At 35.4% G+C, this 27,448-nt stretch overlaps 1 protein-coding gene across 3 annotated transcripts in view; it reads right to left on the bottom strand.

Annotated features, from left to right (window-relative positions):
- The window catches only part of BCAR3 (BCAR3 adaptor protein, NSP family member), an 86,422-nt gene that overhangs the window by 56,838 nt on the left and 2,136 nt on the right, over positions 1 to 27,448 (bottom strand). For 2 of the 3 annotated variants that reach the window (XM_056497908.1, XM_056497910.1), the window contains exons 2-4: positions 24,560 to 24,732; positions 7,686 to 7,800; positions 6,048 to 6,162 (exon numbers count right to left, since the gene is read on the bottom strand). In XM_056497908.1, coding sequence (XP_056353883.1) covers positions 6,048 to 6,162; positions 7,686 to 7,772 — 202 coding nt within the window. In that variant the 5' untranslated portion in view covers positions 7,773 to 7,800; positions 24,560 to 24,732. Of the gene's footprint in view, positions 1 to 6,047; positions 6,163 to 7,685; positions 7,801 to 16,097; positions 16,131 to 24,559; positions 24,733 to 27,448 lie in introns of those variants that run through there. The other variant, XM_056497909.1, reaches the window with a different exon arrangement.

Genomic DNA, 27,448 nt, shown 5'->3' with positions numbered 1-27,448 from the left:
GAACAGAGAAAGCAAAAAACTCCAAATCCTTGTGTGTCTCTCAGTGACAGCAAAACAGGCCACACAGGTAGCAATGCCACCTCTATCATGCAATAAAAGTGTTCAGAGGAGCTTCCTCTCCTTCTGTTGGCAAACTTCAGCATACTTCAGCATAAGGTTGGAATCTGACAGTTTGACACTACATACCACTGCCCCAAAGCACTCTGGCTGCATTTGTAATGTTTCAAAGAGCAAAAGCACCAGGACATGTGGAAAGACTTTATCTAAAATTGACAAAGGCAAGATATTTGTGGTTGACGATGCCCAACCAGTTATGGCTTTATGCCAACTGTAATGATCATCTAATAAAAACACAGGATAGAGTGCCTCAGTTATCTTACATCTTTTTTGAAGATGGACTTTTCTATTTTTTATGATCCCAAGCACAATTCAGGCTCTGTAGTGCTTGCTCAGGTTTCTTCTTAATACCATATGACTTAGGTCTTCCTTATAATGACAAGAAATCACTTCATATTTAACTTCATACTACTGCAGCATGGCAAGAAATACAACATAGGTAGAAACAGTTTACCTAAGAATTTAAATGCAAAATCTAAAAGCAGAATGTTATGGAATATTAATTGCATTCAATCTAATTCAGGCTTTGCATATTATTTTATGTGTACCTACATTAAATTATGTCAATGCTTATATTTTATTTAAATGCAATAAGGCTGGCCTTCTTTGTATGATAAAAAATTCATAACAGGTCTAAACCTATATCCTATTAAAACTCTCTGTATAAGAAAACCTGTACAAGACAAAAAGGAAATATTCTTTGTAAAGGAAATATTCTTTATACCTTTTGCCTGTCAGAGAAGAACACTCCAAGATGTTAGTGAAATACCATAAAATGCTATTATTCAGAATTCATCTCAGTAAAAGAAGTTACTGGAAAACCAAAGTTCTAGCCCTTAGAACACCTCCTTAAAAATACTTAGCACTTAGTTTTCTCTATTTCTTTCCACTCATAACTCAACCAGTGATGTATAGAAATATAGATCACGAATACCTGCAAATATATACAAATATTTAAATGGTGAAATGATACTAAGTTTTCAAATATAATGCTATATTTAAATTCCCTAAAGGGAAAAAATAAATATCTTCCATGTCTGGCAATACCCAAGGCCTTTTTTATCCATTGTATCAAAATAGACATTTTCATTTATGTGTTTACATTTCCCTCTCTAAAAGTACCATTTCTTCTGGACTGAAGGTGCTGGTCACATGGAGGGTTTCCTCAACACATTTGAAGAATGATTTATTAGTTTACTGTAAGTCCTAAGAAATCATAATAGAATTACATTCCTACTGTGGCACACTATGATAAATTATATTAAATACAACAAACATAAAACAATACGATTAAATAACACTCTGGTTCAATCCCATATAGCAAAACCCCTGCTTTAGTTGTATTAGAGGATACTGAGAAAACCCCCGTTCCTTGCAGAAGCACTACCCTACAAGTGGCTTTCAGGATGTGTCTTGAACTGCTGATTGTTGCAGGACACAGTGCAATGCCTCATGCTCAGGGAAGGAAGACCTTTTGAATAATACAGGAGTCAAATTATATAGGAGAATAGATTGTGGGAGATCAGGAATGGGGTGCAGCAGTATAAAACAGCATTGAATGAGAAGCAGCGTGGAATGCTGATATGTATTGACCAACCACAAAAGAGTAAAAGGGCACACAGGTGTTACGCATGTGAAGGAAAAGGTGTAAAGAGTTAAGAGGAGAGAGGTGGTGGTGTTGGAACTAGCAGGCTGTGCTGGGAGAGAAAGGAGTCAGTGTTGCATGGTACTGCCTGTGGGATTGCAACAAAGAAAAGGCAGAAGGCTTTATTAAACTGCTGATACTAGCTACCATCTTCAGCACCAGCCTTTTGAGCCCACTGTCAATCAGGGGAAAGGTATGAAAGTTTTTAGATAAAGGACTGACACTTGTGTCAGTTGAGAGTTCACCATCAATTCAATTAGTGTCCCCTGTAAGGAGCAAGTGACAACAAGATTACACCTGATTTGTCACCAATTTTTGTCATACCACAAGCTTCTTCTAGAAGAGGATATGTAATTTCCTGGCCTAAGATGCTACACAGGTATTTCAAAAAGGTGCTAGATATCCATTGAGAATATTCCTGGAAGCATAGCATATCTTTTGCTTTTCTTAGAAATGATAGTACCCAATTTTTGGATGCACCTTGATTCTACACCGTGACAAGCCCAGGCATGTTGCAGGCCTCACCCCTACAATTCCCCTGGAACAGAAGACAAAAGGTGCATCCCAAAGGAGTTGCAGCATGTGACAAGTAGATGAATGAATACTGGTGTAGATGGCAGGACGTCAAGTTCCAGAATATGCTACAGTGCACATCAAAAGGTAAGAAAAAAGACATATATATTTATTGCACAGTCTTTTTCCATTCATACCTTTTTGAAATGTTTTGTTAGATTAAATGCTTAGAAGCTGAGAAAGTATTCTAAGAAAGCACCATTGTGGATTTCATGTTATCACTTGACATCTGTTTTGTCAGTAGCTGGTCCTGAGAAACTATCGGTTAGGCTCTACATGGCCACATGGTCTGTTCATGGAACAGGGGTAGGAAGTATGTTTAGAACTGGTAACGATTTTGCACTTAGAAAGAAAATCTTCAGAAATTGGAAAGACTTTTAAACTTGTATACTTTGATTCGTAAGGAAATGAAAGGTAGTGATAAATCCTAAGCAAAAGTTGGAGATCACCAATATTTACAGAAAGAAACAAATGCTTTCTTGAAATTTGTAAGGCTGCATACAAAAGAAGAGATTAAATATTCCAGAACAATCACAGTTTTAGCTTTTAGGCCTAAATTCCACCAGCTGTCAGCGTTTGCTAAGAGATCTGTCAGGAAGTCAGCCATCCTGGTATATCTCTACAATCAACAAAAAATATAGACCCCTACGAAAGGTAGTGAACTGAATTATCTGCTGAATTCATCTGTCTCTCCAGTAGCAGAGGGATCAGAAAGTGACTTGCCTCCCACTTAACACCTTCAGCTGTGGTTTCAGTTTGGCAGCAGGGCTGTTTCCGCCACCAGGACTCAGCTCTGCTGTGTCTTCCACAGCCATTCAGGCTCTTGGGAGCGTTTGTGCAGCTGAACAGGGAATTGGCTTGGGGACTTGATGTGGATGGAGAATGGAGGAAAAAAGGTTGTTTTCAGCTGCACATATTTCCCAATGGATTTACCATGCAGCTGCAGGATAGTTTTGCAGGCAAATAAAGGAATGATAGAGAGACAGGGAAAAGCTTCTAAGGAAAGATGAAAAAGACACAGACTGCTGAGGGTGGCATTTTGGAATCTCAGCTTTGATTAAGGTCAAGGGTCAACAGTACAGCAGCCTTTAAGTTTTCTGATACAGATCAAAAATATCAGAGCCCCATTATTCAAATCACTGATCCACTATTTAATTTATTCTGCTGGGCTGAAGTGGTGCAACAATTTTGAATATTTATTTTCCTACAGATTAGCTAATGCCACTCAAAAATCAGTTGTCCTACTCACTTCCCTATCACTGACTGCCATAAAGATGGCGTAAAAGCTTCAAGCCAGTGAACTTCGTATTGTGTACTCTGCCTAATTCAACAGATATGTGATCATGTGCACATGTTTCATCCAGCTCTAATGTGTTGCTGGGCATTATGTCAATGCACAGATCTTGGTATTAATTACTGTAGAAACACAGCCCAAGTAGCTAGAGTTAGACAGGATGAATCCAAATCTAATCCAAATGTACTGAGACATGTCCCATTCAAAATTGTTTCAGAATCAAGATAATATTTTAGAAAACAGAAATTGTTTTCACAAGTACTCCCAAAAATTAATGTCACTTTTAACCCTGTGCAAATGCTCACTTATTAAAGTGACTTACCACTTGAAGCACTGTCTGGAAATGGTAGAACCAGCACCAAATACAATGCAGTTGTTTAAAGCTCAAAATAACAGCAGAGTAAGATAGCCTTTGATCCAGTAAGTACATTAGTAGGGCATTAGCAGTTATTTAGAAGAATAGAATTTAGAAGTTTTCTCTAATGTCTGACTACAGTAAAGTTCAGTGCTGGAAAACAAGCATTTCAGTGTAACTGATTAAGCACTTTTCTCCTAGACACATCATTCTGTCAAAGACAGACACAAAACAAAACCCTGTCATAACAGGCTGAAGACCAGATAACAACCATTATTCCCTACTGTGAAAACAAATCAGTCTGCACTCACGTATGACTGACTGAACTGATCTGTTTTCAACCTTCCCAGAAAGCATTAATACAATAGGCAAAGCTATTGAGGACGTAAATATCCTAGTGCAAATACAACCTGGAGATCAATGTGTCTGTATTTTTTTTCAAGCATGTAATTCAATTATACATTTAATTATCATTAGCCAAAACCCAACAGTGAATGGAAACATTGCTCAAGATAAATGCCCATAAAAAAATGAACCAGCACTAATTTTACTAGAATTAAGCTTAAAGAGTTCTAGCAATTAACTACCAAAAAGAAAAAAAAAAACCCAAAACCGTAATGGGACCATGCTGACACTTTGCAAAATCTGTGTCTGGAGGACAAAAAAAAAAAGTATAGACGCACCATTTTAGAAGATTTTTGACTCAAATTCATATTCACTGAAGTCATCAGCAATACATCAAGATTTGATGTAGGCTCAACATAACTGAAGCTGAACAATCATGAGTTGGAATATTCTGGTGAGTTGAATGAAATGTTGCATAACTATCTACAAATCAATTTACTATGTCAATGACAGTTTGAAAAGTGTAGTTTTCCTTTGAAAAACAGTGCTGCATTGACAACTGTAATACATTCCACACTTCAGTACCTGAAAAGATTACAAAACAGTCCCAATGCACATGAAAACAGATACCAATTTAAACACATCCAGTTTCATTGCAATCATCAACTGAAATAATTTCCTAATTTGTTCACAGCGGCAGTTTAAAAATGTCATATTTACATCCATATTTTAAGACAGTCAAACCTATGAGCTGTAGAAGTTGTGTAATTGTTAAATCAATATTGAACTTGTCAGAAAACATTGAGGAAATACAGTGACTTATTTGTATACAATCAGTTCTAGTTCCTTCTGAAAACTTCAGTAGCTAAACACATTTTATGAATAATCAATTCCTAAACATGGTCCAAAAGTCTTATCTTGACCAAGAGAATGTATAAGCAGGACTGTTAGCCAAATAACTAACTGCTTCACATTAAATTTGTAAAAGCCTTTGGCAGTGATCTGAAGAATTATTGGACATAATGCATAATATGTGTATCTTATTATCTTGTGAACAATACTCAAAATACCCACTGCAACAAGTCATAGTTGAATAACTTCTCACTATATCCTTCCACTCAGACTAGAATTTCTTCAGGGCTTGTTCCAACTCTCATGAATTTGAGTTGAACTTTGATACTGAGCTGATAAAACCAACAAATGATGCAGTGATCATGTCTTAATTCACAGCAAAGTCCCTAATGGTAAAGAAGGGTCAGAACTGTGCAAGCACTCACCCTCTCCTCAGTAGAGATGAGGTTGGATGTACACAAATTATCTTGGTTTAGACCTTCTGATAGGATCCAAATAAGGAAGATATTTGTGACACAGACTTCCATCAATTATGGTATATTAACATTACTGTGTTTTGTTAAGGTGAAGACTGTGAGAGCATTAGAAACTGAAATACAAGGGAAGCCTTTTCTAAATGACAACTTTTATAAAAAAATACAGAGTATATTATTTTGTAAATCCATGCCAAAATATGAATGTTTGATTTTTATTAAACTAATGTTTAACAAAGCCTCTTATTATCTGTGTAAAGTCCCCCAGTGATCTGCATTCAGAGCAGTATCCCAGGCTGAATCAGGGTATTTGTTTATCATCCTTTGTGACAGAGAAGCTCAGGTTGCCTTAGCTCATCCTTTTGTCTTTAGGAGACAACATGGAAATCTTACCTCTCTTTTGTTTTACCTCCTGAAGCAGCAGGATGTTGGAAATGAGGTGTGTCCGGTGGCCTTGATTTTCAATTCCCAGTTTTCTAAGATCGACTTCTGTAAGATGGAATAAGTCCTGTAGCAAATGCCAGAGTAAGGAAAATATGATATTATTAATACAGGAGAATTCAAGTGTCTTTCAGGTATGTTAGATGTTTCTGGTACCATAAGTTATATAACAGCAAATGTAAGTATATTTATATTTTATATGAAGCCCCCTTGTCATGATAAGGTATGTCATTGAAAGAATGAGGTATTTTTCCTTTAAAACATTAATTCCTTGTCTCTCAATTTTTTTCTCAAAACAAATCTGGTCGGCTTAGCTGGAGAGTTCCTATAAACTATGATTCCTTTGAGTTTAAAAAAAAAAAAAAAAAAAAAAAAAGCCCAAAAGGCTAGTATGCCAATTGCACTAAATGAAGGAAGATAAATCTCAGCATGAACTGATAGGAATAACGATTTTAGAAAGGAAGGTTTTGTATAATTGAGAGGATATTCATTGTAATAATAGCTAACGTGAGTTATCAGTGACACTGTTTTGAAGAACAAGAATTCCCATATAATGCATTTGAGTAATCAAACCTGAACTGTTCTCTTCTAATCCACTTTCTGAAAACTCATTACTATTTTATTTTCAAAATAAGCTGCTGAATAACTTCAGACATTATTTATAAGGCAGTACAAAATTTCAATTTGATGTTGATATATAAGTAGGTACAAAGCTTCACTTGATGATGAAATCTTTCAAAGCAAATAGAGAATATATCAAAATATACTTTTTTATATTCTTACTGTTCTTTATATTCACTGTAAATAAGATAAACAGAGGTACATAGAATGTACAGTATTTTGTTATTGGGAAGTCATGTTACTGGCTTTTTCTAATGGAGATTTGCAATTCAGACCCCAAAAACAAAAATGAGATTGACTGTGTAAACAATACAACAACTGACAATTTCTAGTGTGAGGCACTATTTCTGAAACTGTAATTTAAAAATCTTTCTTTCAAACTAAAACCTCTTCAAAAGCCTGACATTATTTGCTTCAGACTTGAGACTGAACAGTGCTCACTTTACTGAAAGCTTCAATTTCTTAAGTCACAAACTAACACTATTTTATAAGAAAAGAGTTGGAGAACTTCAGTCATGCCTGAGAATGTAATATTCTTTCTCAAATGATAACTGTTATGTAACTAAAGACATAAATGTAGAGAGTTGCATAATTCTTACTTCTAATTTATTCTTTTCTAGGTTTGCCCAAATGCAAAAGTTGGTACTAATGTTGAATTTACATTTCAGTAGAAAGGATTTTTCAGCTTTGGCAACAGTGACAGAGGGTGCCACTGCTTTTCTCAAAGACCCAAAATCATCCTCCAAAAAAACACACAAAGGAGTACAAATGTAATATGCCTGCTCTTCAAACTTCAGCAAAAAGTTTGTAAGGAGGAACACAACTAAGATTAACTCCACTGAACAGCAGATGCTCAGAGTAACACAATGGAAACTTTCATAGACACATTTTGGTTGGGGTTTTTTAGTAGCTTTAAAGATCTTACTTATCCTTTTTCAATAAAATTCTTGAGAAAATGTTAATTCTCACCTCTATACCATCATATTGTTCAAAGAGTGTGCAGTATTCTGCAAGACCAAGCTCGGTCAGCCAGTTAGAAATGGGTAGATACTTCATTATCTGTTCCTTCCCAATGCCTATGACTCTGAAAAACAAAACCAAACTATAAATAATGTTGTTTAGGAATGCTAAATTGAACTCAAAAAGCACTTCAAAACTGCAAGTTTTACTATTATGGCCAAAGAGAGTAACACTTTTTTGGCTGCAGGGTAAGAGGTGCAATATAATCTGCACATTAAGATTTTTACATTTATTTCACTGTTTCATTGTAATCCTCATATAAGCAGGGAATATTGAATACTATATTTTGTTTGGCTCTTGTAGCTGAATTAATCTTTTGGAAGATGAATCAACAGAGTTACTTGATACTGCAGTATCAATTAAAATATACTCAGCCTTTGTATTCGAAGCATGTTTCTCAATACCTCGTTCAGTGATGTCGTCATTCTTCTTACATGTGTGACACATGAAAAAATGCATTAAATGAAGAGGAATAGCAAAAGGAGCAGTATTTTCTGTAAGAATATGAAGGGTGTGGAGGAAACTGCATTCTCTGTAAGACTGTCAAAATTACTAAGATTCTGTGGTGGGTGTTTGTCCAAGGTGGGAACATAGCTGAAGCCAACCTGTTACAGAATGTTTCTAAGGAAAAAAGCAACTGAAAGATTTTTACAGTTTGTTCTCATCAGGTCATCTGAATTTGAGTTTTCTGTAAATGAAAATATTTTTCATTACTTTTATCCTCAGTTGCTAAGATGAAATAAAAGACATTAAGATGGATATATGATGGACATCAGAAGATAAAGACATAAAATGCTCTCCCACTATCACTGCTCCAGGTAAGCAGTTATGCAAGATCTGCACAGACAAATACTTAAGCTTCAAGAATTGCTTCATTTGTGAAGACACGTCTATGTGAAAGTTTGAGCATAGCATAAATCAATTCAAGGATGCCAAATTCTAAATCTAACTGGTGGTCTGAACATTTTTTGTCAGAACTCAGATGCCAGAAGCAGGAAATAGTCATGTTTAGACACCTAGTGCATTTCATTTTATAGTTTTGTAATTTTATATTTAGTTGAGGATCTTTCTCTCATCTTCTCATATACTTCAGAAGAAGTAGTTGCTCATTAGCTCTGGATAAACTAACTGTAATTATGACTTTTCAGCTACAAACCACATGTTCTCATACATTTGCCTACTCTGAATACACAAGAAGCTGCCCTGAAGGCTGACATGTTATGATAAGCAAAGAGTCACTGTTGCTTTCTGTAAGATGGGGAAAGCCATTTAGCATTTTCATAATTCTTGGAACATTAGAAAGGATTTGATATCTTTCTTCTCCTTCTCTCTAGTTAGTTTTTTTTTTTCTTTTTCTTTTTTTCTTTTTTTTTTTTTTTTTTTATTAAATAAAAATTGCAATCCTACAAATACTGTTCTGCAGAAAGGTAGGCCATGGTAGCAGTATTATTTGTGTCAATGGACAATACATTCCTAGAAATGTTTTAAAAGCATTTCAGCAGAACACAAAACAGCAACTGTTAGTAATATAAAAAATCTTTTGGACCTGACATTGTTTTGGAAGCCTCTCTGAATTTTGCCTCAGTATTCAACCTTGGAAAAAAGTAAAAAAGTCAAAATGGTTGCACTTCAGAGACACATACACAGTTACAGTGTGGAAGTTGTAATTCTGGAATTTGTCACTTCATAGTCTGCTAAAGAACAAATCTGCTAATTTGCAAGTCACATTGTGAAATCCCTCTATTGTCTGTTGAAATATTGTGTTATATTATTTGCTTTATTGCAAATTTTTCATTATTTTGAAAATATTGCAGCTTATGGATGATGAGTATACATCTAAAGAACTGTGGCATTCCAGTAACTAAGAGTATCTTGTGGAGTAACATTGACCAGAAAATCTCCACATTTAACTGACACACCACAAAAGAATTTCCTTGAGGAATGTTAAAGACTAAGAACATTCTTATGTGAGGGGAGGACAAGTTCAGCCACTGACATCTTTCATTTATGGCTTGCTTTAAACAGGTACTTTCAGATTGCAAGATGGTCAGCATGAAGGGCATATGATTCCCAGAGAGATAAAAGGAAAAACACAGCTAGCTGGCTAAAACATAAATAAAACAATGGACAAACACCTCTTTTCTGGTTCATACATTTTAAAGTAAGAGACTTCAAATTTGTTGTCATAAAGGAGCTTGTTTTCAAAACTGTTTAATATCTTCACTAAGAATATATATTTTTAAGACTACAAATTCTATATTTAATTGTGAATACTTAGAGTTCCATATTAGTACAGGACAATTTAAAAAAATCTACAGTAATTTCTAGAAAATCATCACACTTATCATCCCAGAACAAAGAGAAATTCTGCACTAAGCATGAAAGGAATTCCAGAATTTCCACAGAGCAGCATTCTCTTTAACAATACAGTGATAAACAGTGGCTATCTAATCTTACTTGGCCAGCTGCATTTGCTCTGTTATTAATTTATATCAAAAAAACCCCAAAACAACAAATAAATGCAAACAAAAATACCAATTTTGATTGGTAGCATGGCTAGATTCCTAGCATGGCTCTCTGATGTACTGAGCTGAACTTTTACTTTCAGAGTGCTTGCCTGCATTGTCTCTCACAGTCGCAGTTGTCCAAGGAGGGGCACACGTGATGCAAACACACAGAGAAAGGTGTTTTATATGTAGCTTTTAAATCCAATTGTTCACACCACAGTGCTTTACTGGACTGATAAATCATTGCTTCTTTCCTCTATCACAGTATCCCAGAACCATTAAAAGATGCTGCTGCTGCTATTGGCTTGTTATGCTGCAAACACAAGGTAAGTAATATGTAATATCAGAGTCTTACTTCAGCTATGGTTTTGGCAAATTAGCATCACTGTAATTTTAAAAAAATCTATATGTGTGTATGACAAAGGCACCACGATTGAGTAACTGTGTGATTATAGTAAGTATTCCAGGCACAATAATTCATGCTCCTTTTTCAGTCTCCCTTTGGGATTCAGGAAGTAATATGACAAGGATCAAGCCACATATCATGGTATAATCCTGCCCTAACAAAATTACTCGTGTGAGTCAGCACAGCCAGCAATTTCATCTCATTTGGAAAGCCATTTCCCTTATTGTGCTTTTTATATTTCAGCAAAATTTACTTGGATCATACTTCCAGATTAAAACTAGCCTCCTACTGTGACAAAATAATTTATTAGTATAAATTGATTTATTGGACACCTGCCCAAGTAAGTTTTCTTAAGGTTTTTAACTACTTGAACTTGGCATGCTTTCCTAACTTGAATGAAAGGCCCATCAGTTTTCTTTTCAGATACATCTGAAGTGGAAGGACATCAGAATCTATCTTTATCTTTTTCTGTTGTTAATGAAATCAACAAACCCTCTAAGTTACAGTCTCAATAAATGTGACCTTTCCATGCAACATCATGTACACCTCATGTCCTGTGCTGTGGCACTGAGTAATAACTGACCAAAGGTCTGTTTCCCTTTACTGATCACAACTGTTTGTGCTTAACTAAGCAATTAATTCAGCAATGTTGAATGGTAATGCACGTTCAAGTGGCAAAAAGTTTCTGCCATTTGAGTGCCAGTTTCTGAATGCTGTAGAATGAAAAACTGAAGAAAATTAGAAGTGGTCATGAAGCTTGTGATGTCACATCTCAGAGGTCTTACCACCATAGCACAAAAAAACCACCTCTTCTTTTGTAACCAGGTCATAATTCCATTTCTCCTCTCTCTTCTTTAAACAATTTGTCAAGTCTAAGACATGTTAGTACAGTTAATTTTTGAAAGTACACAGATTTACAATTTAAGACAGTAAATCTGTGTGTTTTGGAAAAATCTTAAAAGGTATCTGTTTTGTAAAAGGAATACTAAAGGCAGAGTGGGAAAGCCAGAAGGTATCAGTCAATGACCCCAAAGCTTGCTTCATCTCCACAAGTGTTAAAATTTCAGTGAGAAAAATAACCACCTTCTTCTGAGATTTGTTTCTACAGTAATGGTAATTTGCTATAATTTCCATGACACTTGTCTTAGCCTACTGCCTTGAATAGATTTTGCAGTTAAGAACTGGACAAGGTTCTCCTAACCTAATAAAGCCATAGGCTGGTAATAATGCATTTACTAAATTCTATTATAAAGCCAAGTCCATATTTTCTGCTAGCAAAAAGAGAAGGTACCTGAAAAGCAATCCACCAGCAGAACCAAAGTTCTGCTGAACACTGATCAAACACATACTTATACTGTGCACTAATCACTAGAGAAAGCACTTATTGGACCAAGGACTGAGGCTAAAAATAGTTGGAGTCTAGGACTAAAAATTCCATCCTCTCTGTATTCACAGAAACAGAGCTTGGTACATTGCACATAAACTGGATGACATCACAAGCAAATGACTTTCATTTTTTTTTTTTTTTTTTTTTTTTTTTTCCCCAGATAGGAACAATATGCAAATCCTTGATGTTTTGGTTAACTGCATTAAAAGCAATAATAGGTGACAATAACGCATGTATTTTTACAATCAGATCCCAGCTCTAGACTTGTATGAAAAAACATCTTACAAGGGAAGAACCACCTAAGTAAGAAAGTTTCATAGACGGGAATGCGACCTATGTAGAAACCTCATGCACAAGGCATCAAAGGTGAAGAGGGAAAAAGAAAGCATAAGAACAAAATGTAAAAAGAGGCTTATATTCTTACAGTGATGATGGTTTAACAAAATGAAACAAAGAAATAAAATTATCAAAGTAGTACCTCTGATAAATCCCTGTTATAATAGGTAGAAAATACACAAGGAAATAATGAAAAACTACGTGACAGAGACTTGACCTGGTAGAGAAAATTACCTAGAAGGGCTGTTATTTCAAGTCAACTCAGGTGTCTTTTTTCCTTCACTGTAGATCCACAAAAACTTGTGCTGCCAGAAAGCAAGCAATAACAAGGAGCTGCTTACAGAGCAAAAGTGAAAATTTGAGACATGAAGCATCCAGTGAAATCCTGCTACAGGTTATGGACCCCTCTGCCATCCAGCACAGAGTCTACACGTAAACATGAACCCTTTAATGTATCCTGGACTGCAAAATAAAGTGAGGCACAGCCTTCCTTTGGCCAACTGTGTTCTAGGAACAACTGCAGTAAAAAGAGTGGTAATTCTCTAGGGAGTAGCAGCACTCTAAATCACTGTAGCTTTTTGATTCAGTGCAAAAATCTGGACCCTTGAACAGGAGAAATGATTAAGCTGCATGGAAAATTTCAGTTCTGGTTTGTAATACCCAAGAGGTTTAAAATCAGTTGGCTTTTTTTTCCCCGCCTCTAGAATAATCTGAAAATCTTTTAAACATACCAAGCTGATGTATTCTTAAACAATCCTTTTCTCTCTTAATGAAAGGACAGGCATGATTAAGGTCTCTATCTCTTTTTCCCATGGGAGTCTATGCAGAAACTATATCACAGAAAAGTGACCAAAACATGCATTTTACTAGAATCATATTTCATGATTTGTTGGAAAGAGATGAGCAGAGGAAACCAGTAGCAAAAACAAGGCAAAACTGTGTACCACCAAATATAGCACTACCTTGCAACACTTCATTAGCAAACAGATCAAAACAAGCACTTAAATTCAAGCAGTGACCCTATTATATTGAATTTAAAATACAAATGAAAAGAATGTCCCATTGAAACTTCTAAACCACCATATTTTAAAGTCATGATCAGTATTTGCAATATAAGTGTTAAACAAAAAAAAAAAAAAAAATTAAAAAATCCTAAGACTGTGTACATAGGAGATTTAATTTTTCTTTCATCTTTCTTGGAATTTCTAGGCATTTAATTTCAAGCTTTTCCCCTAACTGTGATGATTAAAATGTAATTTAAAACACTGAAATTCTCAAAGTTCTATGGAAAACTTGAAACTGAAAATGAATTGTAATCTCTAAGAAATAAATTTAATTTTTGCCATAATGCAAATGACAAACATAAGTTTGCTTGTAGGATAATAAGCTGCAAGCTTCTTTTCCTATTTAGATTGCTACTAATTAGCAGTTTGTGTACTACAAGCTTGGTAGACATAGGTGAACTTTATAGATTGTTTATAGTTACATTGTGAACTATCCCATTTTCATCAAATGAGTTAAATGAAAGCACAAGTCTGCTAATCTTATAGGGTAAGGATATGATGACAACTCCTCCTAGTGGAAGCACATCGGACACAACAAAATTCAGAAAAATACAGATTTCCTAGGTATCATGCTAGGTTTTGGCTGGTACTAGCTAGCTCTGCACTTTTTCTACCCTTTACTGAATTAAATTAGTCTCATCCAATTTTTCAGTACTACAGAAAAACATCTATGGGCTTTTAAGGAAGGTGAAAATCATTTCACTTAAAAGCTTGCTGTTACACTGGTATATCAGGGTTTCTACACATAGATGAGAATTGGGTTTCAAATTAATCTAAAGCAATCTTTTACTGTAGGACTATGTGTCACCACCATCTCTTAAAACTGTAGGTGAGACTAATGTGATGTAGAGTAACTTACATTTATCCTGAACAATGAAGCTCTGCTGATTTACTGGTGCTGGGAGTGCAACTCACTGTGGCTCCTTTTTGTTTCCTCTTCCACTCATACTTTGTTTCAACTGTGCCAGGAATGATTTCCATGTGAATGAATCCCCTACACTTATCTGAATAGACTGCTCTGTTCACCCAATTCCATCTCCAAGGCTCAGACTGTCACAGACATTACACATGCTGTTCAGCCTGAATCTAGAGGAGTGGTTTCACCAGAATAGCTCAGAGCAGACAGAGCTATTAGGAATATGCAGTATCACGTAAAATGCTGAACAGGCTATCAAAACTCCAATTCATTTATTTTAGTCCCTGATTTGCTTCATGTCTCCTTGTTCAAATTGTTTTAAATCCAAAATATTTTTGGTGAAATTTTAAGAAATTGTTGCAAAGGATGTAAGGATATTGGATTCTTTAAAAAGAAACTATTAGCATAAATATTTTTAGCCGTCTAGGCACTGAAGGAATACTTCTAACATGGATTTTTATGTCAATCCAACATTTAGCAAATCTGTTGCAGACTACAGAGAAACAAATACAAAACATTACTCAACTTGTATATGCTCTTCTGGCCAATGTTTGTGTAAAGATAAATAGTCTACAAAGTACCAATCGGGAGTTAAATACATACTGAGTCAGCAACCACACAGCAGATTTTTCATGCCTGACATCTCACAAAAAATGCCACAGACATCAAGCTACTTTATGTCAGATTTCAAATCAGGTATTTTCAGTTGGTGGGATGTCAATACTTATCACCAGTAGCTTACATGAAACAACTAAGATAGTGGTTCATCATTCTTTTTGTACTGCTAATGGAAGGCATAGGTTAATCACCCTTCATTTATTTTCCTTACATACAGAAGTGTAACTTTCTCTATTTCATAACATCAACATATTTTTAATTATTAAGCCAAAATTCTAAAACAGAAGCAAAAACTGTTTTTCACACAGTCTTATTCATAGGGAAACATAATATCACTCATGTCCTGGGTAGCAAAAAGATAAATGAGTTTAAAATATGGTCTATGCAGATAAACAACAAATAAAAAACTATTTAAAACAAATAAATACACAACCAAGATCTCTGAAAATTCTTACAGGATGAATTACTTACAGCTGTGGTGACATGCTGGGGTAGTAAATATCCCTGTATGCTTATGTTCTTACAACACTTGTGTAAGCAAAAGTTTGTTCTAGGAAGAGACTTGTGTTCCAATTCATGCAGATGTTCTTACATTGCACATGGAATGCAGATGTGGCACAAAACTGCTTCACTAGTGCAAATTAGTTCAAAGAATTTTAAAAAGTGTCACTTTGCTCTTTCAGATTTTAACAGTAGTTGACCCAGTGTATGGGCAATTCCCTGACTCTATCTCTACAGCCAGATTAGTCATTGTACATTCTCCTGCCACTGGTCTGAAGTTAAAATGAATGTACTGTGTATGTTTTTTGATTCCAAGAAATTGCAAATGTTTGTGCTTAATAAAGGTGAAATGACAGCAATCAGGTGATCAAGTATTAATGAACCTAGCATGTCACCAGAAAAGACTAATACAAATCTCCAAATACATTCAGTACAACCAGCTTAGCAGATCTTTTGAAGGCTAGAGCTAATTGTAACAGTATTTATGTGATCAGACTCAAATGAATAAATAGAACTAACATAATCAAACACTTACATAGAAAGTGTTGGTCAGTACAGGCTAGTAAATCTTTCCTCTTTCTGTATGTCTGTGTGGTCTTTTGTAGCTAGATGGGAGTTCATCCTACCTGCACAAGCAGTATGTTAGTTCAGTGCTGAAACTGAGCCAGTATTCACTGTTGAAAAGACTCCACAGCTGCTTCTCAGCTTGAACAGCCAGAGACTATAATGCACCCAACAGTAACAGACTGTAAATACATATGCCACATAATCAGAAATCTGATTAAAGCCAGTATGCTAAGCTCTCTGTGGGGAGAGGGGATGGAGAAAAAGAGAGTTTATATCTGTAATTCTGTGCTAAAATTTTATGGTGGACTGATCCAAATTCAACATTCTAGTCCTGCTCCTTTTAATTCCTCAGCCATATGAACCCAGAAGTTCCTCACCTCCATTGCACCAGGTGTACCATTTGTGTGGTCAGATGCTAAACTGGATATGTGAAATGGTCCGGTTTTACTGAAAACACAAAATTGTGCCCCCGCACAATGTGTGTTTTTTTAAAAAATGTGCAGATCCAGGACCACGGCCTGTTTCAAGTTCTATAACTACTAGTAACTGCAATGGATTTTGGAAATGTTTTATCATTTAATATATTCCTCTTCAGCCCTTCAGAATAGGAAGGAAATAGTAGGACTGCCATATTTTTTAATAAGGCTGCTCAGAGACAGAGAACTTCTGAAAAAGCTCCACATTTTTTTTTAATATTCTTTTTATTTGCTTTCTGGTGTTTAAAACTTTATGGTTAACTTCAGTCTTTCTTTCAAGAAATTCTACAAATTTGTGTTCTACAAATAACACAGTTTTTTAAAAAAGCCTAAGATATTCACATGACTAATTAACTCTAGGATTTGAAACTCTAATCTAACCAAACTCTAATCTACCAAAATTGACTTGTGATAAGAATGAAACTGGCAGCAAAAATAATAACAAAATACATCACAGGTGTGTTTGCTAAATCATGACCAACAGACAAATGTGCTCTCAAGCTGTACTGCATTCTGCACCCACATGACAGTTTTTGCAGGGTAACAAAAGGAAGGATTGTGGTGGCACTTCTCACATACCCCAGTGCTAAATCAATCTTCTTAGCTTAAGACACTGATAAATGTGGTTTGAGTAAGCCAAGCTGATTTTGCATTGAAATGGATTAGAACAAAAAGTTTAGTTTATCTGAGCTTTGTTTCTCCTTTTCTGCAAGAACTTAGTAGTCCTGAGCCTTTTTACTCTGCAACCTGTCTTTGCTCTTTTGTATATATATTCTTATTGCTTGGGTGCTCTAAATTCCTGAGCAGTGTAGCTAAAAACAAGATTTCTCTTCTCCTTCCTGCTTTTTGCCTCTCACTCCTCCTCATTAAGTCTGGCACTCCAAGCCACAAAGTTATGTCTGGTACATTTTCCTTTCTATTTATGCACTCATTTTTGTTGACTTTTATTTTATAACAAAGTGATAAGAACTCATTAGGGGCTAGGAGCAGACATGCTAGTTGCTACCTCCAGGTTGAAAAAGCTGCATGATAAGCAATAAAAAAAATTTAACTTTGAAATTAAAAACAATTTATTAGTAAATTCAACACCCTCAGAAAGTAAAATTGCTTGCCAATTTGTTTCTTTTTAATCAACCCATAATTAAAAAGGAAAAGAAAAATAGTGTATTTCCTGAAAATTATGAATAATCATAGAATCATTTGGTTGGAAAAGAAGATAGTCAAGATCAAATAAAGGGGTTTACTAAAATAAATGAGAATAAGAATGATTCAATGATTCAATCATTCATTGAGATTGATTCTGTAAGGCACTGGGCACAAAGCTGGAACAAATGAAGTTTCAATATAAATTCTGTTTTAATTTCACATTGATGTTTTCTCTGTTTTTCTAAACAGAATGTCCTTGTATACATGGCAATTAGGGTTAGAACTCACAATACTACTAACTTGCACTGAGACAACTAGCAATAAAAAAATGGCAGAGTATCACTAAAAATTGGGCTAAAAATTGTAACACATAGGAAGCTGCTCTATGGAGAGCTCAGCCATAAAGGGCAAGATGGGTCATAACCTCATCAACTTTCTTAGTGAGTCAATCTGTCTGTAAGAGCCAGATCCTTTACTTACATGTGATTGTATATGGAGAAAGCAAAACTTGGTTTGTAGTACATCTTTGGACCCAAACAGCTAATGAGTTTAAATGTTAAAATACTTAGGTTCCAGTTGGAGAAAACACTATCAACAAGTCAGCAATTTCTTTGAATCATCTGAACTTACATGCAAAAATGCTAGTAGCCATATTTTTGTAAATGCAGGGCAAGTCTCATAAACAAAGAACTACTTCCTTTCCCTTTGAAGATATGGTATAAGCAGTGCCAGGAGTACTAGAGACAGATAAAAAGCACCACAGGTAGATAAAACAAAATGCTGAGCCAGTCTAAACTTGCAATGCCAATTCAAATTTGTTCAGAGTATTTTTGATTAATTTTGTGGTAGCAAGCTTAATTCCTTATCAAATCTGTCTACATACCAGTTTTATCGGTATTTCTGCAGATAGGACAAAGGATTTCTTTCTAGTCCCTTCCTATTTTCCTCCTACTCTGTGATGCAGTGTTACTACATTCCAGCCATGAATTATCCTTAAATGGAGGCTGGATTCTGTTGATTTCTCAGTCATGACCACTGAGCTTTCCTTACCTGCTGACTTCTGTTCAGCAACATTCCCATGACAAGCCCCTACAGACACTGCTGTGCACTGACCCTCTTCCTCAGAAGCTCTCCAGCCTTCCCTCACCAAATTCTGCAGCAATGTGCTCCAAGAACAGCATGAGTGCAGAGGCAGGATGATGCAGGGTAGGACACCTTCCAGTAGAACTTTGTTTCTACTTGGAGGGTCTCACCCGAGGTTCAAAGCAAAGCTGATTGCGTCAGCCAAGCCCTTAATTTGCAGCAATATCTGAACACCTGTTCAGTGACACAGGCATCTTAGTTTGGGTTAAAATCCTAATGCATTGCAGCTGAAGCACTGGGCTTCTACCTGTACTATTGCTTTGGTTGTGTTGGCTGTAGTACTGCAATTATCAGATACAAACTGATCACAAATTTTATAGTGTATCATGTGCAAACTGAAAGGAGAGTTTCATTGCTTTTTAGCATTGGAGTTTAACTTATTATACATTTCCTCTGCCATCTGCCTGAAGTTTTATGCATTCACATAGAAGAGCAAAAGACAAAGACAGCTCAGTTACAACTCTCTGCAGTGGTAAGAGCAGCTCTGCCTTGATATATTTGCCTTCATTTAATACCCCACCTATTTCAAAGATATTCTAAGTGTTTACAGTACAAAAGTACATCTGCATGCAAAAATAATACAGACTTTCACATCAGCAGAAGTATCCCACAAAATGGAAGTAAACCAGAACAGCTCATCTCCTGTCCTGGAGGGCTTGCTCAATAGAAGGCTTTCCAAGTGAGCCTGCATTAGGCTTGCTGCAGGAAGAGAGTCTGATCTCTGCTGGAACAGGTGGGTTTCAAGGACAGCACTGCACTGTCAAACCTGCAGTTTGTTAGCATAAGTCCCTGTGTTAATTTTAAAAGTCACACCGATAAATCTAGAAAGATGAGGAAGAAAGTGTACCAAGCTGTAACACAGTAGTCATTGTACTAAAGTGTATAGTTGAGAGAACTATATTGAAGTCTCTCAAGTACTTTAAGCTACAATATAAAGGAATACTTCCATACAATATTTAACATTAAATGGAAATTTTCTGCTCTCAGTTCTAATGACAGGGCTGGGCATGGGTGTACAGAACTTGTACATGGAAAACAGTAGAACACCTGTGAAGGGCACTGCACTTATTGATGGCCCCCAAACTTCATGAGCAAAGTAATATGATTAGCTTCCTAGACCGTTTTTGCTAATTCTGATATTTTAAAATTTTATTGCAGTTTTTTTAACTAAGCAACTCTATTTTATCCTGCTCCTCAAGGTATCTTGTCCTTTAAATTTTCACTTTTCCACTTACACTTGCATGGACTCTGCTTCTAGAGGATCCTTCTAATAGTATTTTCAAAAAGTAGGAAATAAACTCAGTATTAACAAGAAAGACATAGATAAATGTGAGATGCAGTAAAAAAGAAAAACACTAGTTAAAACCAGTGAGATGAAAAGACATCAAGAAAATTTTAAGCTGAAGTACGTAGGGAAAGAGAATAGACAAGGAGTCTAACACAGAGCAAAATAAGCAGCTGAAAGCCTGCAGTAAAACATGATCAGAGAAAAAGCTGACATGTGAGAATGACTAAAATTTTCCTTGTTTGTTTTTTTTTTCCCTACTGTTGCATGAGCAATAGTGCAGTTTCACTACTGGTAGAGCCTGTAAACATGCTAATAGCTCTAGAAGTAGATCAAGAGTTGCCTAGATAATAGGTTTCTATTTTCTAAATACATAATTTTTCTCCCCATTAATAAAAAAAAAAATCCATAGTTGAATTGCATCAGTTTGTATGTTGTCTTCTGACTGAATTCCTGTAAAGAGATGCTGTCCTCAAGGCATTTTTTAAATAGCTTTATTTTGGCAAGTCTTAAGGGAAAGTTAACAGCAGAGGTATGCGATTTGAAAAAAATTGTTAATATTCAGAGAAGTTGTAATGTAGAAAAAAACCACTAATAGGGGGAATTGCAATGAAAAAATCCCAAATTACCTTACAGTAAGTAATAATTTCCTTAACTTGGATATTAAGACAGATATATTTAGTAATAGTATTTTTCTTCTTAAATGGTATCTGCCTGCATACAAAGTGAGTCTCTCTCTATGTTTTTTTTTTTTTTTTTTTTGTGGAAACAAAACTAAACAACAAACTCCCCATGCCCCAATCAACCAAAACACTCCACTTTGCTTTTCAGTCCACAGCTTTTATGTCAGTGTTATGACAAGGTATCAGCTGGTCCTCATTTCAACTGCTTGAGAAAAGGACAATACAAAAAATGACAAACCAAACTGTAAAAAGAAAGTGTATGGAGGAAGTGAAATAAAATTACTCAAAACAGAGGGTTTTTTTTCTCATTCTAAGATATAACATGTTTATGATGGAGAGCTTCAAAAGCACAAGCATACATATCCTGTAAATCTTAGCTACTCTTCAAAACCATCACTAAGCTCTATAGCTGAGAAAATAGTTATACAAAGGGGAACTACTACAGCAAGCTTAATGATGGGGGGATTAGAGTTGAAAGTGAGAGCACTAGACATTCTTTTCTAGCAAAATAGTACAAATCCCAAGTGAGACAGTAGGATAAATGAGCCAGAGGGCCTCCATTCATTCTCCAGCAACCAACACATCACAAAAGATCCATACATTATGCCAGGAAAATACTCAGCAAGAATGAGAAGCCTTGGAAACAGAAATTCTTGACTTAGAGTCTGGTTGAAGGTCACTGCTCTAACACTGCACAGTTCACGTATTTGCATTTGATATATTCACATGTAAAGGAATTTCTGAGTTTTTATGCTCTTTTAGTTCTTGCAAGTGATCTAAAGATGGAGACAAATATTAATCTCTTCAACTTCATAGGTTGATGAAAGGGGACTAAAAGAAATGCTTCACATTATTGAAGGAGCTACTTAAACTATATAGACAAATTGTTTTGTAATTTCTATATAAAGGAAAACTGAGTCAGATTTAAAGTTTTCAGTTTCCACACCAGAATTTCACTATAAATTAATAAGCCTACATCCAATTTGTTTGTTAAGATCCTGTTTAATGGTTTCAGAAAACTCCTGTTAGCTAATTAAACATGAACTGATGTTTACTGATTTGCCAACCCCCTCCTTGACTTCAAAACAAACCTATGCTAAATTGATTTTTTAAATTATTCCATGATGCTTAAATCAAATGAGATTAGACACAGTTAAGAAAGCAGCACTAATCTGAAGAAACTACTCCATCTAATGAAGTGACAGCCGTTTCATTAAAAATATACAGAAAAGACTCCAACAGTGACTAGATTATTTTCCTTTTTTTCAGAAACCTTTTTCTATGACAAAAAGAGTACTTAGCTTGGCATCTAATTATAATTCAATTCATATAACCCACAGCAAAGGATTACGCAATCCTTGCACAATTTGTGAGTGCCATTTACTGCAGGAGCCAATAACGCACTGAGATGTGGAAGTTCAGTGCAACAAATCAGATACATGAGTGTCTGAACACTGGCACTGGTGATTGCAATCGGCTGCTGGGACACATAGAAAAAGTTATGGATATGAAATTAATGTTTTCAAGAAGTTTATACTTAGAAGTTTGCTGTTGGCACTCAGTTTATGACTGCCTGTGACCAAAGAGGAAGACACAAAGAAGCATTTGCTCTTTCACAAACACTGGACTGAATGCACATGCACACAGCAGACACTCACTACTGTGATCCACCATTACAATGACTGTAAACTGCTGAATGATTTTCCTGGACTCCAATCTGACAGGTACTTTCTGAACCTATTCTTTAGCCAGATATCTGTATCTTTCTCTAGCTGGTTGATGAACTGCACCCAACTCTAGAAATACAGTGTGGTGATTCAGCAGTAGGGACTGTAAGGTATGGTATACTTCGTCTTTTGAAAGCAAAACCCACCTAAAAATATGTAATTCAGAATATCTTATAATTTTGCCATCCAAACAACAAAGATTTCTTGAAATCTAATTTCTAACCTCATGAAGTACAACTGCCTCTATCAATAGTACTTGCACTTTGGTTCTTCCTGAGTTGCAGCACACTGGCTGCAAGACTGAGGAGATGAGCTTGAAGAGTAGGACACACGTGGATCCTTAAAGCTTCAACCCAGACAAAAACATCCCATAAATATGGGAATGGTTAAATTAATTGCACCATGAGGATCTTGCCCATGAATGACTAATGCAATTCAGAGTTCTTACTATCTTCCTCCTTTGCTGTAGCATGGCATGTAGAAATAAAAACCAGTCTCTGACCCCTGCACATAGAACTAAAGCCAGCACATGCAAGACAAGAACATGACATAAATTACACAAATTGCTGTTGTAGCTAAGTTTATTTGCATTTACTGAAAAATCTTTCTTTGATGGTGCCAGCTGCTGGTGAGAAGAATGTGTTTTGTGTCATTATGCCAACAGCTAGAAAGGGGTATTCTGGTATCACAGTATCATGAAGGTGTTTATGCAAACAAGAAGAGGCTGAGAGAGATCAAACAACCATGTTTAGCAAAAGTATATTATGTATATAACACTATTTTACCAGCATTTCGGCACCCTCTTGTGTTGATTGTGCTCAGAGTTAAAATTCAGAGAAAAAATCCACTCTAACCTTACTAACTGTGAAGACACTCCTCATGTACATAAACAATCTTACTATTCTAAAGCACACAACTGCAAAGCACAAAATCTTTTCAAATCGAGAAACATGCTGAAGCACTAGAATCCAATCCATGTAATTCAATAGCAAGAAACTTCTGAGTATCTACAAAGCCCTTGTGGTTTTGATAGTGTGGTGAAAGAGTTACTTTTCTAATCATTTATCCTTAAAAGGTTCTTTGTTTTCAGCTATGCATTATCCTAAAATTAATTTTTTACCAATGTAATATTAAAATGAAACTCTCCCTTTACTATGTATCATCCCTCACAAAGAAGTTGATGCTTTGCCATGACTGCAGCATTTTTCCAAGAGCTGAAACAAGTACAGTCATGTGCCCTGAGTTCTGAGCAGCACTGCTGTGAAGGACGAGAGCAGACTTTACACTGCTGGGTATTACAGCTGCTGTTTTCCAAAGCCTTTTCTGCCATCCTCCAACAGTGTTAGATCACAATTTACATACAAACTTGTCTATGTAGCTCGTTTCAAATCTTCTCAATCCCTCTGACTGCATATTTTTATTTGATAGAAAAGCTGACATAAACCTATCTATTACAAAGCAAAAATGGTTCTAATATATCCCTGTATTTTTCCTCAGTATCCTCCCTTATTTTTTCAAAGTCAACTGAAAAGATATGTGAAAATCAGATTAATTTTATCTTCCAAATAACTTCGATTGATAAATTCACAAAAAAAAAAAAAAAAAAAATACAAAGCCAATTCATAACTCTGAAAAAATAAAATTGCCCTGAACATAACACGAGAAGAAACTTTCCTTGTATTACTTAACTTGCAATTAGTTGCTGCATACAATTTTTATAAAAAAATATAGACCATCTAAATCTTATCAACGTTTCTCTCTCAAAGTACTACAGCATTACAAGAAATATTTTACTCTAATTCTCTTTGGATTTGATGATAACCCCTTTGTATTATATATTCATAGTTATATAATTCAGAATTTTAAAAATCACTACTAGTATACTGAGCAATAGCTGCCACAATTAGGATCCAAAATTAAAATCTTTCCAGATTTTAAACCCACAAACAGTTGATTTGGAAACATCTGCTAACACACATAATTATTTGTTTCTAACTACCAAGCACTGTTTCTAACAGTAAGACTGTACAGGTTAATAAATAGACATACAACAGTTCTTACCATAGCAGGAGGCTATCATGGTCTACTGTGTGCTCTCAAAATGCAAAAGCTTCTCGACACAAGACACACCTTGAGAAGTTCTGTGCCCAATCAGCAGTCAGACCTGCCCAGGAGACAGCAGCTGATGAATCACAGTGAGGATAACTGAGCAGTGAGGCTGGATTTTTTTCCCCCTAAATCAAGGAGAAGTTGAATACTGTGTTGAGTAAACTTTTTCACACTTTAATTATTATTTTTACTTTTCTACTAGGTGAAAAATTTCCCATCTATTTGCTAATGAGCCATTATGAAATACAGAAGTTCCTACTTTCAGCTAAGAGTTTTGCAGGCTACTTATTAAAAAAACATTTCTTATTAAAGATTATTTTAAAGAAGTTTACTTACAAACTCCTGCCAGTCCTCCTGCCCCTAACAAAATCAATTAATTCATGTCAATGTAAAACTATGCACAAGCTCAATACACTCTCCATCCTTCCAGAGCTCAACAGACTAACAGGGAGAGGTAAACTTACATATTCTGGGCATCATCATCATCACCACCATATTATTATTATAATAATTAATAATATTATTAATAATATTAATATGTCATGATAAATAACATTAATAATATTAATTAAAATGTCAGATGCCTTTTCCCTGGGCAGGATGTGCCCAGTGTGCTGAGCTCTGGTTTCAGACCTGTTCAATACTACAAAACCCAGCATCAGGAAGGAAATAAAGCTACCTGCACTATCCTTTTCCTTTACAGTGTTAGCCAGAACAAATGGTATTTTAAGCAATACTTTATAGTCTGTCTTCCTTACTGGGACCATAACAAACTCATATCTCATGATCATGAGATGTACCCTGTCAGTGAAGGTCACTAAATCAACAGGTCACTAATTTGCTTTTAGACATAACCCAAAGGAAGAGAGGTATCACATCAGGAGTGTTAATATTCATGAGCTGAAAACTAATGATTCTGCCATTTATGTAAGTATTTTAAAGTTAAACTTGCATATGGCCTCTATGTAATAAATACTAATTACATAGCAATTAATACCAAATACACTACCTGTGAATAAGATTAATCCTTGAAGGTAAATTAAGAAGCCATATTCCCTTTTTTAGATACACAAAGGTATATCTTGTCATCACAGCACTAACATAAACAAATGATAATTTTGTAGCAAGTTTATGGAAAAAAGGCCACCAGTATTGAAACCTGATTGAAATATCCCTGATCCTCTCTCTGGATGCAAATGTCTATCCTAATCTTTGTAATTTTGGATGGGATCTGTGATGGTATTTCTTTTGGGTCTTTCATACTATTTTCCTAGATTCCAAACCCTAGTGGTTGCAAACTCAGATATTTACAAAATTAACTACAGTCATATTGCAATAACAACAACAACAAACAATATTATCTCCATGGAGGATGTGGTAAAAATAAGGGGTCTTGTTAGCAGTGATTCCTATGATTTCCAGATATCACTGGCTGTGGCAGCTGCTTGTTTCCCTTCGCTGCAGGAATGACTGGTACCTATTACTAATTTGAATAAACCAAGATGCACCTCCATAAAATTATATCACAATTCTGAACACAGAAAATTAATTTTTTGTGTTGGTAAGTCAATGCTTACTGCCTGCCAGCAGTTTGGAAATTAAAGTAAACCCCCTACAAGAACAAAGGACATTCTTTTACTTCAATGCTAAAATTGAAGAAAAGTCACTGCTGATTTAGAGTGGCAGAGCTAACTCTGCAAATTCATCACAAAGCAGTCTTTTGTCTGCTCTGTCTGCACAGAAGACTCTTTGATGTGCAGCTTTTTGTTTCTTCATACTGTAACTTCTGCTGGGTGATAAGTTGCATTAACTTCAGTGACTGGTTTTATGAGATAAAAATTGCAAAGGAAAATATGGAGCAAAGACTATGCAAGGATTAGCAATAAAAATCACTTGTTTAATTCAATGTGCTTCCACTATGGCTGTTAAAAGAGAGGAAAAGTTGTACTCATAGATTACAAAAGTGCAGAGTCCAAGCTCAGTGTTCTGCTTTTGGGCTTAGTGAGAGATTGCAACGTGGCATCCACTTACACAATATCTAAGTTACTTCCAAAACAAATTTACTGTGCTTACAGATATAAAACATATATTTTTTTTACATTTGTCAGTCTTGAAGCACTGATCGAACTAATATTCTATATTAGAGCATACCAGTAAAAGATGCAGCTGACTATTTACATAGTCATTTTAACAAAGATTCTCAGGAACAAATTTTAATATACTTTGTGTATGAACTAACTTTGCTGTTTTCACTTTCCTTTCATACATCTTCAACACATGGTAAAAACTAAGATTTCCAGCTGTAATACAAATTAGCCAGTACAATTAACTTGGCCAGTATAAGATGGTAAATCTGGGTCAAATAATGAGCATAGGCTATTGCAACTAGCAATAAATTTGGCAGATCTATACTTCTGAAAATAGGAATCTAACTGCATCACACAATCACACTCATTATACAATTTAATGGATGGAAAATTAGAAAAAGAAGATTGGAGTAAAACTCCAGATTGTTAAGTCAGAGCTGACCTGGCTCTGCTAGGGACTGGCAGACACATTTGACTCAGTCATTTAACCATGAGTCAGTCCACCTACAACTGGAATGCTGCAATCAATCTTCTTTTATAAAACCATTTGATACCAACAAATTGAATTTTAAAAGATTAGAAATTTCTAAGAAAGTAATAACTTTATGAAGCTTCAATTTAATAAATAATGTCTAGATTTATTTTAATCACTAGAAGACCTCTATATGATTTTTTTGCCTGCCATTGATGCACTTCCTGTCTTGTGCCAAGATATTCCTACCTCAGTTTTTGCTCACATTAAAAATTAGCAAAA

Source organism: Oenanthe melanoleuca, chromosome 8 (assembly GCF_029582105.1).
Source record: "Oenanthe melanoleuca isolate GR-GAL-2019-014 chromosome 8, OMel1.0, whole genome shotgun sequence".
Taxonomy (NCBI): Eukaryota; Metazoa; Chordata; class Aves; order Passeriformes; family Muscicapidae; genus Oenanthe; species Oenanthe melanoleuca.
The sequence above is the reverse complement of the archived record's forward strand: the minus strand, read 5'-3'. Positions and strand labels throughout refer to the sequence as shown.